Below are 18159 nucleotides of genomic sequence, written 5' to 3'. Positions count from 1 at the left end.
CTTATAAGAGCCTTACGGATTCATTTATTCAAACACAATCCAAGGCGCTGGCCGGCCATTGGGAACAACTTGGGGGCTTCAGTGTCTTGCCCAAGGACCCTTCGGCATGAGGAGGACCAAGAAATAAACCACCAACTCTGTGATACTGGACCACATGTGTTCAGTTTTAGGCATGTCTCAGGTATTTATAAAGTCTTCAGTAAAAAATGAACTTCGGTCATTCGGGAAAGAAAAAGGAATGTTTTTAATTTGAAAGGGTAAATATGCAACTCGTGAAGTCTCGTGCTAATATTGTACAAAGATTTTTTTGGTAACACTTATATTACGACTCAGTAAGGATGTGGTAATAATGGGATAACAATTAAAATAAAGTTAAAATAAATTGAATAAATACGCAGTGCCCTTTAATTACCATACAATTCCAAAGAAAATACCCAGATAACAGCTTGGTAACAACCATGATTTTTAACTGGGTAATGTTATATACTAGTAATATATACTACAATTTATACAACTGGGTAATAACTAGGTGTATTAATGTAGAAATAATGGTATCATTGCCTATGATTTACAACTAGTCAGTAATAGTATCATGATAATCATGATAGTTTAGTAATACATGAGCAATAAAACGAGCATTTCTGTGCAGTATTCAGAATTTTTTTTTTTATATGTAGTAACCTCACAGTAAGAAGGTAATACTGATACTACTGCCATATTGAAATACTAAAATCAATCTTACCTCACATTCTAAAATCTCCTTTGTATGTAATGCTGTAGTTATTACATGTTTAATGCTGTGGATTATTACCTGGAAACATTTGAGGTAGTTTCTGTGTAATAACCATAAATCAGGCTTTCAGAACACAATATTAATGTCACTTTATTAAAGAATGTTTATCAAAACTGCAGAGAAATTACAATTTTATTGGTCATAGGTTATCATATTCTCACCAAAATATTACTGTAGAATTACTAACTACACTAACTTTACTACTTTACATTTGTTTCCACATTATCACCCTTCACTATTGCCTTTATTATAGTGCTAATATTGCATTGCTCAAAACCATGATTATTACCACGCTTTCACCTGGTTGTTGCAACCTTGTTGTTCTTACCTTTTTATTTCCATATTGTTTTTTTTACTGTGTTATTACTGCGCTGTAATATAAAAAGCAACCCCAAAAAATTGAGCGTGTTTAAAAATATACTGCAATCTATTGATTGTGCTGCATCAATTTTCCTAATTTTACAAGACAAACAAATCCATTAAATACCTAATGTACTCAAATGCTAAATTAAAGAATTTCCACTAATCTCTTTTTTAATTAGTAAGAGTTGCATGTTTCAGTATCTATAGAACTTGAAGGGATTGTGTGATTAAAGTTTATACATGGGGGAGTGCTGAGTCTGTCAGACAGTCGGACCTGAAATGCACAGATTAATTGGAGAACAATGAGGATTTGTCAGGACGTCTGACAGCTCTGGCTGCTTTTATTGCTCGTGGCTGTCATCTCTGAGCCTCTGTGGTCTTTACAGTTTATTGACTTTTATGACAAAGTGCGGCAAAGATGAATGAACTGTTTGCATGTGCGATATATTTTGTTACAATGTCAAATAGACTTTATCTCACAATATTTAAAAAAAAAAAAAAAAAAAAAAAGATTTTGAGAATAAACAAGCATTTCTGTAGCCGAAGCCTGGAATAAAAGCTGATGGCTGCACAGAGCCGCTTTAGTCTCTATGGAGACTGGGATCAGACGCCTTATAGAATGACAGGCAAGAGTGGTAATCCGTAACGCTGGTAGACCTGTCTTTCAGGCTCTGAATTTCATCTTGTAGTTGATGCCACTTTTGACCCGGCCTGTCTGCAGCTGCAGTCAGTGGGTGCCTGCCTGTCGACAAGTCCGCAGCCATCATTTCTTTCTTACCTTCACATCCACAGCACCGCTATCTGTCATCTTCGTTTTGCAACCTCCTTTCTTCATCCTTTGAATAACTATAAGCTGACCTGATGCGTTCACGGATGTGTCTTGCCCTTTAATCTCCAAAGCCATACTGAAGAGCCGAGACAGTGTACTTCTGTATTGTACTTCTGTACAAAGCAATGAGCTTTAATATGATTATATCGAGTTTGCAATGTAGTCTACAGACATTGTAAAACATGCTGTACAAAGCTTCACTTCAAACTATCTTCTTTTTTTTTCTAAGATGAACACAAGTGCAATATGAGAAATGACAAAAAAAGAGAAGAGATAATAGTCCCTCATTATGCTTGTCCCTGTAAAGGGAAAGCAGGTTCTCAGATTCATTTGTCTTAATTGTGGAAGGGTGCAGTCACACTCACCCCTTAAGACCTCCTCATCACATTATGAGCGATATTTCCCCTGTGCCTATGCAAATTGCATGGACCCACCACAATTATTGGATCATTGGGATTAGAATATGCATGCATGGAGTGTAATGCCATTATGTCAGCTTCTTTGGGGCTGACAAAAGGTTTTTATGTTTGTATGTCACAGTGAGGAGGTGCTGGACCTCTGTGTGCTTTTTATGTGTGTGCATGCTTGGCTTTGCACAAGCATGCACAAATGAGAGCACATATACGTATGCATCTCTACTGTATGTGCTCCTTCCCATATGCCTCAGGTGGAGAGTGCAGAGATAGTGGACCTCTGAGATGAGATGCTACATATCTCCATGTTGGTGAAGGAGCTTCCTCCCTCGCTGCTGCAGTCGGGGACAGAGGAAGAAGATGAGATGATGTTCTTGAGCCTGTGCAGGGAGATGACTAGCAATGTCAGCAGGAACACCAGCAGGCCGAGAAAGAGCCAGACGTAAACATAAACGTTCCCTGGACGTCCCGGAGATGAGGCGGCCGCCGATGTGGAGGCAGAGGTTGGGGAGAAACGGAGGAAAGTCCCATTGTCTACTGAAGAGATTCCAGTCTCATTTTGGTCCATCAACGGAACGTCGATCCCTGACATCCTGACTGTTGTTTCATCATTGATTAACAAGAGAGAAAAAGGAAAAGGAGTGAAATTTATTGTGAAGCAATAACATGCTTAATTTCAAAATCCATTATTTGCAAAAAGCCCTTCGGAGAATTATTTCTTTTTATCTGCTGGAGCTTGTTTAGCGCCTCTCTCAAGGACACTTCAGCATGGCAGACGCTTCCTGACGCAAGACCTGCATCCTCACATAACGTCTCATAAACAGCCTTGTTGGAAATGAAGAAAGAAAACAGAAAGCACTCCTGCAATTCAATGATTTTCTTCAAGAAGCCAAGATGATGAAACATTTTTATTTGTTTTTGTTTTTAATCAAATAATAAAGATGAGCAATGACAATTTATTTTATTTTACACACACACACACCACACACAAAGAGAGAGAGAGTGTGAAATATGCATGATCAAAGTATATAAAAAGTTCATAATAGTAATAATTACTTGAGATTTGCATTTCAAGAAACCCAATAATCATAAAAGAATGGAAGGAATCCTGCAACTTTTAACTAATCACTAAAAGCTCGAGCTAAGAAGAAAAATGTAATAAATATGGCCAAATTAATAGATAAAAATAAAATCCTGTGGATTTGCGTTCAGATTAAAAGTCATGGAGCTTCTCAGATGGATGGCACTGCATGTATATTGATGAGAGTGTCATCAACAGCAGGGGGAGTGCTTGTCTTATTGAATGCCTGTCAAGGCTTCGTGCCCAGAGCCGTGTGTGCTCATAAATGAAGCCATCCTTATCTGATGAAATTAAACTTATAATCAGCTTTCACAAAGACAGCTGAAAACCAATCCTCCTCCTCTATATATTAATATTTTTAATAGTATTCCAGCGCAAATTACTGCACGACACAAAACTGGCGAGGAAATGCGAGCGAGCACCGGCGAAACAGCCACAGTCTGTGTTGGTGACAAAGAGGGAAAAGGGGCTGTGCTGAATTTGGGTTAGGCCAGCCTTGTGTCTTGACTTGATCTATGACTGCAGAGGAAGACACTTCAAAGCGAGGAATAAATGACCATGACCAGAATGAAAGCAAGAGGTCAGCACACACTTCGTCTCACAGTGGTGTGCGCTCAACTTCTTTCTTATCTTCTGCTCCTGCCCTCCTTTTCTCTCCGTTTTATTACAGCCTACATTTCAACACGCCCCATATGCGAGCCCGGCAACTTGTGTGATATCAAGTTTGGACAAAATTATATTCACAAGCCTTTTGATCAGCAATAATCGCCTCTATTAACAGATTAGTGTTTCTGAAAACTGTGATAGCAGCTGTAAAATGTTAGAAAACACCATACTGGAAAGTTTCGATTTATAAATCTGTAACATTCTGGAAATTGGGAATTTTACTGTGACAATATTAGTATTCTCACTTTTAAACACTAAACTTTTTTTCAGCTTCACAAAGTGTCTTTTGACTTGCTGCTCAGTACACATGCTAGTGTTTATGAGCATTTGGAGTTTGGTGACACCAAAGAGCAGTTTGACCTGACCAATCAACAGTATATATGTGCAGTGTTCTTAATTTAATGTCACTGTGAAGGGACAGGCAGTTGGCTCGCAGATTTAAACCCTGCACACTGATTAGCTGCTTGAACTAACTAGTTATTATTCTTAATTGGCAGCGATAAAAAGATGCAGATAAAATTACTAGCTGGCAAGTGCAATGTTACAATTATAGGCTTTTCTATTTATTAAACAGCTGTGATGGTACAGTGTTATAGTCGTTAATATTTTTTACATATTATTGTGCACAGTTAAATTGCAAGCAGCAACCTCCAGGGCTGAAAAATGCTAATGCAGAACTGCCAAAAACTGAAATCCCTCAAACGGACACTTGAGGTTGGCTCCAAAAGTAAGTCAAAGTTTCGAGTTATGTATCTCAAAGTTTCAAAAAAATAAATAAATAAATAAAAGGTCAAATTCAAATCACCAAACTGGACCTCTTGATCCTGTTTGTTACCTAACAAATAATAAGCTTGTTTATTAATTATCACAGACTTAACAGAAGTCCCCTCTCCAGCAAGTTGCTTAGCTCTAATCAGCTATCTGTGCCATGCATCCAGAGTGTATGGAGGCCCTCACTGAACCAAGCTTGCTAATGTATTAGCTGAACTGATGCTGATTAGTTAGCACTACATGCTTTCTTGTTGGTAAGCTAACAAATGGTGGCAGCTGTAAAGGTTTAGGTTTAAACCTTTCCTTTTTGACAAAGCTTATACTGTAGTTATGCTGCAACAGTGCTTATCCACTTTTTCAAAGGCTCTGGTTTTAGAAGTGAATTTCCCATATTTTTTTTTCTCCACTGACATTTTAGAAAATCTTTATATAAGGAGTTTTAAGCCTTGAAACAAGCCAACCAGCTACACAGTGGATATGACAATAAAAAGGTTAGATTTGGATCCAGAAGTGGGAAAAGTGCATCCTAAATTACATTCAACAGTGAAGGAACTACTCATCCCATGATGCACGGCAAATCCCAGATTCCACAGTGACCAACTTCCAACTTTCATTATTAGTGTTATACAATAATAGTTTTGGATATATTTTGTAGTTTGTGTGTGTGTGTGTGTGTAGTAAATATAGCCTAGTTATCAATATTGTACAGTGCTTCTTTCCTGACTAAAATCACCGCTCTCACAGTTTCTGAAGTTTTGTGAAAACTATCTGACATTCGCAGGTTTGCACATTTCCATACTAACAGCAACCGCTACCAGCTGGAGACAGTGTTGTTTCAATTTAAGATTGTGGGTCAAGTTCTTTTCCACAACACTGAATGAAACACTTTTTTTTCCAGTCTCAGTGTTGCAGCTCCTTTTGTTGCAGCAGTGTTGCAGCAACTCTGCTTTCGGTAGTTACAACATTATGGCTCATAATCAAAATCCCAAAAGGGGATTTTTACTTCTGGAATGTTACTGTTGTGCTCTGTAGGCTCATGCTGCTGGGGGACTTCCCATCATGCAATGAGCATTTCTTCCTCATTTGAGAGTACATTACATGTCATTGAATTTTGTTTTTATCTTCCATAGTTTCTGTTTTGTCCTTGCCTCACTATGTGCTCCTGTTTTGCCCTGTAGCCTGGTTCTGCTGGAGGTCTCTTCCTGTTGAAAGGGAGTTCTTCCTCCCCACTGTCACCAAGTGCTTATTCATATGGGATCATCTGATTATTGGGGTTTTCTCTCTAATATCTTAGGGTCTTAACCTTACAGTGTAAGGCTGCTCTATATAAAAAAAAAACTGAACTGAGATGTGCAAACCAATGGGTGACAAACAGTGGCTGCATCCACCTTTTATATACACATTATGTTGTTGCACACAGTTTCAGCTAATTTAAGTCAGTGCAAAACTTTTCTTGATGAGTTTTGCTTATGAAGTTTGGCAATTTGGCACTCCATTCCCAAAATCTTTTCTTCCCCACTTATTCACTCCCTTTCATTCTCTTTCTGTCTCTCTCTGGATGGTACATCTGGCAATAACTCGGCTCTCTTTAATTTAAAGCCCAAACTACCTTCAGGGAGATACACAGCATAATGAGGAGGAATGAGTTGGGCTGCAGCCTTTCTGTGATTGCATGTTCTCTTGCCCTAACTCTGTATTCTTTATCAAATGCTCCCAATGGTTGTCCCAGCCCAGTGAAAAACTGTCTTGCTGCTTTTGTTAGCTTATAATGTCTCTTTTCCCCCCCAACTCTTTTGGAATCATGTATTGATATTCACTGCACACACAGCCTTTCCCTGCTTCTGCTGTCTTCTTGCAGTGTATCTTTTTCTGTTTTGTTTTCCTTCCCAATCTCATGTCATTGATTTAGTATCTAAAATGTTTTTGGCATTTTTGGATTTCCAGTATATTAAGGTAAAAAAAAAAAAAGAAAGAAATGTCAGTAATTAGTCGTATGCACATCTGAAATGTCCAGAACCTTGATACTGAACTCTGGTCTGCTCATCTATTGTCAAATCTCTTTGAATCTTCTTCTCTGCCACATTTCCTCATCTTATCCATTGGCCTTGTCTTTCCATACTGCTCTTTCCTCCTCTGTATAGGTTGATGATTTTAATGATACGTTGTTTTTTAATCTGCACTGAAGCTTGTTCATTGTGAGCTGAAGTGGCTGATAATTGTGCTTAATGATGCTTTTTGTATCCAGGCAACAAGGCACGCGCAGTTCTTTTTTCAAGCTAATCTACTTTAAGAGGGCAGGCCATGCAGTCCTGCTGAGTCTGAAGAGGTTAGCCGTACACATGCACACACGCACACACATGCACCCGCCTACACATAATAAATACCAGTAGTTATTTTCCTTAGGAACAGCTACAAATGTAATACAGAGAACACAAAGGGTTAGTTAGGAAAATGAGCTATCTTTAAACAGGAAAATTACATGAATTTTGAACGTGGCTTGCCTTTTACGTATTGGATCATGAGTAGTTTGTTCCTGTCTCCACTGAGTCAACAATCTTGCATTATGTGGTTTCTGTTAACAAATCCATGGTTTACCTCTTTCTTCCATCTTAAAGTAACATGAAATTCCCATTTTAGTATCGGGCAGAAACCCAGTCTTTTATGTCCCCCGTTTTTGTTTTCTTTTTTAAAGTTTCAAGTCTGTTGCAAAAGTTTTCTTTGTTGTTCCTTAACCACATCCAGCAGTGATGTAGTGCAAGTGTACAAGATCCCAGAAGGGTATCAGCCAAAATATTTACACTGTGTTCAGTTCAAACTTAAGTGGCCTTCATCTTATCTCTTGTTTTTCTCTGGTTGTGGTGGATCTGGGTTTTGTAAAATGGATCATGTTTTGCTGTAATCAGGCCTTGCTCACTATTCATTCTGCTGACTTTGGACGGGTCTTTGGTTGTTTGCCCTTGAGCCTCCCTATACCTCTTTTCTCAGACAGAGGTGATAGAACCATGGCTGTGGAAGATGGACTTGATTTATTTCCCCTTTTTTAATGTGTGCAGTTTATTCCTCTCCCCCTCTTATGTCTCTCCCACCGAGCTGTACTCTCAGAAATGATGTATCTGCTCAATAATTCATGATTTTTTTCAAAATTGCTTATAAACATGGATATTAGATATGCAAGCCTGTTTTGGGGCAAGAGGCATGGTTAATACCATCTGAACAGCCTAACATATTGGGTTTTATTTACTGAGTCAAGGAAAAGGGATCAAATAAATGGGATTTTTTTTCTAGGTGTAGTGTCAGCAGCATAATTAAAAAGTTATTGATGAATTACTGCAATTGTTGTTCTTATAGACACTAACTGACACCATTGTTTTTTTGTTTTGTTTTTTTTTAGCTTAAACAGAAACAGTATAATATCGGTGCTTTCTATTCATGCTGTCAATTTCTTCCTATTCCTGCCGCATCTCAGATTCACTGAAGTGTGATCTGGGCTGCTCTCACACCTCCCTCTGAGCAGATGTTGCTTTTTTAAAGCCAGAATGGCTTCTCTGTTGGACAGCCTCTCCAACAGAAAATGAACACCACTGCTTGTAGCTACTCCTCAGAGGAAATAGGATGAGTGATCTCCAGGAGTGAGGGCCATACCTTGAGGCTGAATGTCAACAAACTTTACTTGACATGACTTATATCTCTGTCCTTTAATAATTAGACTCTTTTCCCTTTTTTACTCTCAGTCAGGGTTGCACAGAGTTCAGGACTGTGAGGCTATTCTTCCTTTTAGTCCTCTAATTCCAACGTTTCCTCTTGAGTCTAGCAGCCTGGAGCTCATCAGTGGGTTCTTGCTGAAGTGCTCTTTTTTTTTTTTTTTTTCGCTCTCTGATATGACTTGTGTCTGATTATGCATTTCATCTTTTTATTCCTATAGCAGCATCACTTTCTGGGCTTTGTCATGAACTTGAAATGTGTTTGGTATAGCTACAGCTTTCCACTGCACTGCTCTTTAAAATGGGCTGCCTTCAGCAAATGTCTCTGTGGCTTTCTTGTCTTCCTGCTGCACCGTTACTCTTTTAGACTTGGTGTGTGTGTGTATATGTATATATATATATATATATATATTTTTTTTTTTTTTTGGGGGGGGGGGGGGGGGGGGGGGGGGGGGGCAACTGGTCTGTATCTATAGACAGTGAGTCTTGATTCCCAAGGCTCCTTTTTCTCCTGATCAAACTCCTTCTCTTTGATCTGCACAATTTCTGCAAGTCCCTCCTCAAACAGCCTCATCCTCTGCTGGTGGAGTATGTTCAGCCAAACTCCTTCTGAGACAGTGTGCCGTGTAGCTTCCTCTGCTCCACTTTTCAATCTGTTCCTCACCCACCACCCTCCTAATTTTCTCATCATCTCTGTGTAATCTTCTTCACTGTCACCATTCACTGTATATTCTGCCCATTCGCCCCGGTCTGCCCTCTTGTCCTATTTTGCATGTTTTTTCTTAGTGGGTATTTATATGAAGTCTCGTTTTGCAGCATTTTTATATTACTGGACAGTGCATGCCTTTGCAGTTTTATATCTCATATATGTCAACAAAACCATCGCACAAAGCAGATATGCTTGCAGAAATGTTAATTTGTTTTCTCTGAAGCTTTCTATGCATCTAATATGCTGATTAATAAATAATCAGTCTTTGCATAGGTCTTTTTAAAAAATAAATATATATTCCCATTCCAGGCTATTTATGTTCATTCAAGGCCAAACAGAGACAGCCTTGGAGCCTCTCTGCAACTTTTTATTGAAACCTTGTATGTCTGAGAAAGAAAATAGGCCCGGCCATTACTGGAATTTTAACAATCCATGCATGCAGCTTATGCAAATATTTACTAAAACTCAAAGTTCCCACTGAGATGGATTGTGTTGTTTGCTTAGTTCTGGTATTAGCCCTTCACTTCATGAATAATGGACAAGATCCATGTGTGGCAAAATGTCATGGCATTTGGGCCATATTCTTTTGTGTAAGTGTGTGCGCATGTGTCAGTGTGTGCATACTTTCTCATGCCACATGCATGAACAAACAGATAAGCTGAGCCAAAAGGAGAAATACTGGGGATTTCCAGTGTCTTTATGCATGCATGTGCATGTATGCATGCGAAAATACTTGCACACGCACATACATATTCATCTTCAAATCAAATGGCAGATTACCAGGCGATAAAAGTAGCCTGAATTTCAATCATGTTAAATATCTCATATTCAAAGTCAGATCAGCTGAAAACAGACCTAAGCCTCACCACATGAATTCCAAATTGCTTCTGCATTTGCAAATACCACAGATAGCACACATAAGGGTCAGAGATATGCAGGAATGATGAAAGTATGAAGAAAGAGAAGTTGCAATATTTACCAGAAGCTGTAAGCCATTCTCCACTTTTTTTTTTTTTGTTTAGTGTGACAACAAACATCCCCTCCAGTTTTTTTATGCACTTAATTAGAGCAATCAAAAAATAAATAAATTTATGTACAAACATGAATGCATGTAACACAACTGACAAGACTTCAGATTTAGAAAAGGAGAATGAGTTAAAATGAAACTACAAAAGAGTAAACTACAGTTTCTATTCATCTCTTTTTACATTTCAATAACAAAATCTCACAGCACACCTGAGTGCACTCAAAGCTGCACCGGGGGTCGAGCACCGGTGTTCAGCTGCTATCTGATTCTCTCAGATATTCAGGGCATGAAAGTGATGGTTTCAAAAGGCCAAATTGGAATGAGATCTCAAAGGTGCTGCAAAAGGCTTATTCTAACTGACAATAAGGTAGCACGAGTTAACCCACGAGCAGACAGGAACACTGATCATTATGAAGCACTGGGTGTTTTTTTGGTCAGTGGCCAGTGTGGATAATGAGCTCTTTGCTTTGATGTTTGAGAGTGTGTGTGTGTGTGTGTGTGTGTGTGTGTGTGTGTGTGTGTGTGTGTGTGTGTGTGTGTGTGTGTGTGTGTGTGTGTGTGTGTGTGTGCGTGTGTGTGTGTGTGTGTGTGTTAGTTCATCCCTGTGGTAAAGTGTATTTATTACACTTCATTCTCACATCTGTTAATTACTCCTGATATTTCTAAATGCAGTAGCAAATAAATGTGATGTGATGACTTACTCTCCGAGTGCAACTCATTTACTCTCTGCTTATTATTAAGATGAACTGAGTGAGTCATATATCGGCTCAAATTGCAAACAAACCCCGCTTTTGTTCAGATCGCCCTGGAAGAATACGCTTCTCTCACTTTTGGGGGAACAACTGCCCCACTCGTCACTCATCACTCCTTTTCCCCAATTGTCACACGGAAAGCCTGCTCGTTTTCCAAGTTGGCGAATAAATGCATGGGTGAATTCTTCCCGGCTTACATGCTGCATCTCACACGCTTCCTTTCCATCTCTCTGACTTTGACAGAGAGGCTGTAGCACTGCCAGTGACAGCAGTTTCACCACAGCTCTGCAGGCAGCGACAAACCATAAATAAAGTTGTCTGTGAATGAAAAAATGCATTCAAGCTGAATAATAGCTCTGTATTTAGCACGATCCTTTCTTTCATATCACATCAACACATTCCCTGCCCTGTCTGCTTCATTATAACAATTTGGGAAAATGTCATTAAAAAAGTAGCCTGAAGCACCAGCAGCATACATGTAGTTGGTGAAAAAAAAAGGTAGATACAGACCTTTTGTTTATTAATGTGAGGCAGCTGCTCCTCTCTCACGTTGTGCAAAAATCCATGTCTTGTTTGGTCTTTCAGCCGAGCAAACCAGATCTGTTGCCCCGTAGAGCTTCCCTGTGAGCCTCTCTTCTCTCTCTCTCTCTTTCTCACTCTCTCCCTCTCTCTCTGTCATTCAGTGTGAAGCACGGGCATGTAACACAGGCACGACAGCTAGAGTCCAAACCGTCACATACGGGTCCCTTCGATGAACTGGCTCACGCACACACAAGGCCTATTACAAAAACTGTAGCCGTTTAAAAAATACTGATGCTTTCTTTCCTTGAGAAGTGGTGAAGATGGAAGAAGGGAGGAATTTTTAATGCCATCCCCTCTCTCTTTGACTTCTCTGTCTCCACCCTCCCACTTTTCTCTCTGCTTGCTCATCACCTTCAATAACGATCACACCAACGGTCAGACGTATTCACGGAGCAGATGTCTCTGACAGTTAATAAGCTGCTGGAAAGCTTGTTAACACTGGCCCACAAGTTGTCAAACAGCCGTGCAGGTAAAATGCACTGGCAGTTTAGCCATTAAATCCATTTCTGTCATTGTGTGCTTATGTACAAAGCTGAGCCTTTGCTTTGGATCTTTTGTTTGTATGAGGGACACACAGCCTAGCTCTGTGCTCTCAGCAAACTGCGTCAGTAGACAGCATCCAGTGGTGAGTAATAACCGGCTGCTGTTGTGCGAGGCAGACTGAGCTGCTCAAATGAGACCCCAGACCTGCGGATGAATGAAAAAAAGGGAGGCCTAAGTGGAAAGACGCAGCCTTTAACATTTCTCACTCTCCAAATGCAGCTTTCTTTCTCACCTCACTTCATCTTGAAGCTCTTATCTTGTGTTTTCACTCCCCCCTCTTCTCTCTTTTTCTCTTTCTGATCCCCCCTCAAAGCAGTTAGTGGCAGCTAAGCGCATCTGTTCTGTTAAAAATCTTTTTTATGTGAACTGAATATGGACATATGCTGCAAATTACACATGAACCAAGATGCATTTTAAAAAAGGCTTTCCACAACTTTTGCTATATTTCATCGAGTGGTGAAACAGAGGATTCTGTTCCCAAACTATATCACTTTGAGAGCAGAAGCAACACAGGCTGAGATTTTCTCTCTGCTATTGGTGTCAAGGCGCTTGGATTTATTAGGACAGGTTTTGAAGTATGTGTCTGCAGTTTGACAGAAGAGATTTAAAGCAGACTAGTGGCTGTCACGATTTCCGTCTCTGTCCCAGCCCTCGGCCACTCTCGCTCTCTTTATGGATCCCTACATTCCTCTGAAACTTTATAGATTTGCCCTGGGATTCCCACCAGCCATGATCATATGATTGCAGACCTAACAACATGCCACTTCTCTTTCTGTCTCCTACAAATAACAGTCTAGTTTCTTTTACTTGTTACTACTTGTCATGTTTTGTTTTTGTTTTTTGTTTTTTTGCTTTTTTGGGGGGGGGGGGGGGGGGGGGGGGGGTAGCATGTACCATGTTATTGTGCTTAAGTAAAAAGATTGATCATTTACCTGATCAAAAAGTGACCTGATCATGCCACTAAATGAAAGCTCCAGTACCGTAAAGCACTCTGGAGGAAAGGTTGCTGAATTCACTCCTTAAATGACTCTATCAAAGACTTCAACCCATTCACACTCCTAGAGCTTTTGCAATGCTAATGCTAATGCACTCTTTGCCCATTGCCCCCCTACTTTAGTTGACTTTTTCCATTTGTATTTTATTTGGATGACCCAAACATTAAATTCCTCTGCTTAGGATTAGGCATGTCCTTTTTTGGTGTGAGGCACCAATAAAAAATAAAACATTGAATTCAATCTCATCTGACTTAGCATAAATTATGGTCTTGTTAGCACCTTAATGGTATTCATGAAGGTGTTAATTGTGTGGCAGATGTCACCTGTCTCTGCTCTGTGAAGGGAAAAAGGCACCTCCTCCTCCTCCTCCACAGATGCTTCTATCTTCTGCCATCTGCCCGCTGACATGCGCACTAGAGAGAAATAGCCGCAAAGGAGAACGTAGAGGAGAAATGAGATGACTTTATTTCACCTCCAAATCCAGCAGTGGCAAACGTCACAGTTAGTATTCATGTGTACATCAGATAAACATTTGACAGCCATGCAAGGAGGTCTTAGACTTCTTGGATCAGCACACATATCTTCTAAATCTAAGCCCCCTCCCTAAGGAAGGAAAACATTTTTGATAAATAACCCACTAAGAAGCTGGTTTTGCACTTCATTTAATTATTCTAATAATTATTTGCCCTGATCTCACGCTGTGGAAGATTATTTCTAAACCTATCACAGGGAATCATTACACACACACACACACACACAACTTTTTTTCTAAATAGGGAATATGCTTGGCAAAGCTAATTAAGGCCATGTGAGTACATGCGCTCTCTCTGTGCAAACTCAAACATTCTTGTGCGCATTTGTGTTTCGTGTGTATGTGTCTGGGTCTGTGCGTGCGTGTTTGTGTGTGTGCGCGTGCGTGCAAGAGCAAGACAGAGGACTGAAGGCTAGAGATAAGAGCTTCGGCCTCAGCTGGCTTTTGTCACTAATCCCAGAAGGCGAAGAAGTAGCTGCCGATTCCATGTCATTCCCTGATTTCCCAGCCTGTTCTGAATCCATGCCATCCTAGCGCTGCCCTTGTGAGGACACCAGTCTCTGCACTGCATGTTAATGAGAGGGAAACATGCAGCAGTCAGGGTACAGCTGCGGTTTGGGGGCAAAAAAAAAACTAAAAAAAAAAAAATCAGTGTTTATGTTTGGGGATTCGACATTCTGCTAAAACCCATGTGAACACGCCTATAAACTCTGAGATAAAAGACAGGAAAGCGTCACAATATTAGTTACAAATTATGTTCCAAGATGCGTGCATTTTAGATGCACCGCAAGATATGATTTACATCCCTCTGGTAATCTGAACCAATTTGCCAAGCACCCCACTGAGAGAGAGGCTCATAAAAGCAAAATTTAAGTCTGTGATGAGCACAGGAAAACTGCTTCATATTCTCTCCTGAGTGCAGGAGAAAGTATTGCTACATCTTTAATCATGGGGAGGCAGAATGTCTTTGTCTCCAAGATGTACGAAATTATTAGTGACATTTGAAAGATTCCGAAACCAATAAATATGCAGCACACCACAGCTTTTCGTTTCACGGCAGTGGCGTGCCAATCAGAATGATCTTCAGAGATCTGAGAGCGTGGAGCAGACCGAGCATACTGAGGCGCATCAGTGACACACCCACATGTGCACAAACACACACACACACACACACATAGAGGACAGAAGCCTGATAGACGAGCGCTTGTCCAGAATAACAATGAGAGATGGCAATGTGACGCTGGCACCATCCCAAAATCAACCCATAGTGGTGGGGCAACTGAAGCACAAGAACGTAAGTGTGAGCACAAAGTCCAACGGCCAACTGAAACACAATTGTACTACAAACTTTACTATTCATAGCCTTTGCAATTTTGCGCTGTCCTTCTGCAGGGTACACTCTAAATTCATGAAAGTGGAGAAGAAAGAAAAAATATCCTCAAAGTCAGATTCATTTGAATATATGAATAATTTACTGCACCAAAAGATTTGAGGCCCTTAAATTGCAAATAAAAAAAAAGGCCCTTAGTCTTTTACTCAGACATTCATAATTCATATGTCCCACAGCTCTGACTGGGAGATATTTGATGTACGAGTCGTCCACAGAAGGTACTGGGGATACAAGGACAAAACGCAGCACTTTGTCTTTCAGCGTGATTCCTGAGTCGTTTTGCCTTTTGTGCATTTTAGTGAGTGAATATCAAGTGCTTGACTTTTACTTCCTGTTCTGCTCTCTCCCACTTTATGCTTTTCTCTCATTTTTAATTAATGAATAGAAAAAAAAAAGACCTGCAGTAAACAAACTTTTTTGTCAAAGGTTTGTTATTGTGGCACACCGTGATAAAAAGTGTTGCCCTGGGGTTGTAAATTGAACAGCCAGTGTTTGTGTGTGTTGCTGCGTCCTGATTTAAGCAACATAATTATCCTGCCATTATAAGAAACAGACAATAACACACCCCTGCTCTCTGTGCTAATTTTCTTTTCATGCCCCTGGCTTACTGCAGAGATGGACCGCTTAATGAATCAGAATGGCACCAAGCTTCCACATCATATTCCTGATTAAAAAGTGCTTAAATCCATATGACAGTATATGAGTAAACAATAAATATAATACGCAGACTGTGGAAAAAATACAAGGTTTAGTCGAGACAAAGAGAAAGATTTTACAAGCAACAGTCTTTTTTTCAGCGTCACTGTACTCATCATATTTAAGGCAGTTTGTTGGCGTTTCCCGTGAGATTTTAGACTCTTCCTGCAGTTTTCTTCATTGAACAGTTTGACACAGATGATCTGGCCTCCCTGGAGTTCTCTTAATTCTCTTGTTTTGCTTTGAACATGTGATCAAGCACTGATTGCCCTCTTTTAGAGCCAGTCACTGCTGCTGATTGTTTTCCAACCTAACATGACCCATCTCTGCAGCAATTAACAAAGCAATGCTGCAGTTAAAGACCTCTTCCATGTGGTGTTTGCATTATTTTGTTCTTCTACTCTACATCCAGACAGTGTGTGCAGATGGGCCTCAGAGATATCACCGTGCAGTAGACTTGTAGGAACGCAGATTGGCATAAGCTTAATCAAGCTGATCTGCCGATATAGGTTACAGTAAATTATTTTCTGAAAGCATTTGCTAACCTGGCTACATAATGTTTTCCTTTAAGCAGTTGTGGCATGAAAATAAAAGGTAATTGAAAAAGATAGATCTGACAACACCGCAGGTTGCTATCATCTAAATGTGCCATCACTGAGGAAATGCATTGGACTGTCATACATTTATGATCAGCTAAACCATTTTTCTTCCTGCAAAAACTAATGAATTGGAAAATGTCTGTCCAGCAAGGCTAATCCTCAGCAGATTGGGGCTGCCGTTTCATCTCCTTATCTTCCAAGTTAGTAGCGACTTTCATCTTCCATGCTATTTTTGAACTTTTCTGAGCTCCCGTGGACAGGATGAGAGACAATCTCAGCCGTGATCCCTCCCAGCGCAGTAACACCGCTGACGAGAGGTCTTTTGAGAAATGAAACATGTCCGTCCTCAGCTTGGTTTCTCCTGGACAGCACAGGATTTTATGGGTGATGTTCAAACCTCAGCACATCTGGTACATACGAGCCAGTCACCGGCAATGCATCACACTAATGAAATGGTACCAGCCGTGTGCTATCTGTCACCAGCAATCTGAATCTGCTTAGGGACTGAACGGAAATGAGAATGAGAGATTAAGAAGACAGAGGAAGACAGAGAGACGTTGTGTCCCCTGAGCAGGTGTGTGTGTGTGTGTGTGTGTGTGTGTGTGTGTGTGTGTGTGTGTGTGTGTGTGTGTGTGTGTGTGTTTGTGTTTGTGCAGCCCCTCCTCTCGGCACTCTGTGAACAGATATTGATTTTATTTTGACAGAAGAAATCAGCCACAGTAGGAAGCCTTATCCCCTATAACAGCTGTACAAAGTTCCAAAGCATTTTATCCCACTGTCCCTCGATGCAACGTGGTCTTTTTCATCCTGAATGCATCAGTTTATATTTTACATTCTTTCTGAGGAAAAGAATATACAGCTGAGTTTAAAAATGACACATCTAATATGATACCAGTGGAAGAAAAGTGGTCTTTTGCCTTTGCTGTGTCATAAAAGTACTGTTCATGGGCAAATCAACAAGTATGAATTTCAGTATATGAATATATTGTCTGTCTTTGGGGGGAAATGTGCCTGTTAATGTAGACATTGTTTCTTGTCACGGTATTCTGACCTCAGTGGAAAAAAATAATATGTTTTAAGATTCTGGTTAAAGGTGGAAGGTTTGGAAATGTGCCAATTAAAAGGCATAGTGCACTAAAAGTGAAGGAGCCTTCCATCAAATACAATTGTCAGGAAAGTATTAGGAGTGATGGCTGACTTAAGGTTCAAGATGCAGCCGTGTGACCAAAAGGTTGCAAATTGGAATCCCTAATCTGCTGCTGCTCCGCTGGAGCTGCTCAGCAGCAGCAGCAGCATGAAAAGTTTCAGTTAATGCCCCCTGCTTCCTAAATGCATCTATACCTGTAGTTCATGCCATGACTAGATAACAGTAATGAAAAACAACAATAATAATAATTAAAGAATATTCCACAAGGTCTGTTGCTAAAGAAATATGAGCACATTGAGCCACTTTAGAATTTTAATTAGCTGAATATTTCACCGATTTGCATCATCTTCTTTCCTGAGTGAGAGAAAATTCAGGGCTTATTTGTGAAATTCAATTTAACAGGGTCACAGTGTCATAAGCTTGCTTATAAATTTTATTCACATTTGTCAAACTTTTGTTGCACTATGACTGAAGAGAAAGCCTGCCATCTGATGGACAACGCAAACTGTGCAGGCACTCATTTTTCACAGGCAAACACGCATGCTTCTATAGAGATTATTTATAGATTCT

General features: G+C 40.0%; 1 protein-coding gene across 1 annotated transcript; it reads right to left on the bottom strand.

Moving 5' to 3' along the window:
• Positions 1-2201: 2201 nt before the first annotated feature.
• sertm1 (serine rich and transmembrane domain containing 1) lies at positions 2202-11929 on the bottom strand. The gene is made up of 2 exons (XM_030747025.1): positions 11616-11929; positions 2202-2995 (listed from the first exon to the last, which is right to left on the bottom strand). The coding sequence occupies exon 2, from the start codon at positions 2988-2990 to the stop codon at positions 2649-2651; it is 342 nt and encodes a 113-aa protein (XP_030602885.1). The 5' UTR covers positions 2991-2995; positions 11616-11929; the 3' UTR covers positions 2202-2648.
• Positions 11930-18159: the final 6230 nt, after the last annotated feature.

The sequence above is a fragment of the Archocentrus centrarchus genome, chromosome 14 (genome assembly GCF_007364275.1).
Source record: "Archocentrus centrarchus isolate MPI-CPG fArcCen1 chromosome 14, fArcCen1, whole genome shotgun sequence".
NCBI classification, from domain to species: Eukaryota; Metazoa; Chordata; class Actinopteri; order Cichliformes; family Cichlidae; genus Archocentrus; species Archocentrus centrarchus.
The sequence above is the reverse complement of the archived record's forward strand: the minus strand, read 5'-3'. Positions and strand labels throughout refer to the sequence as shown.

Bases quoted from the DNA above. Each gene is read 5' to 3' on its own strand.
- sertm1 (XM_030747025.1), bottom strand. From the start codon at position 2,990: ATGTCAGGGATCGACGTTCCGTTGATGGACCAAAATGAGACTGGAATC.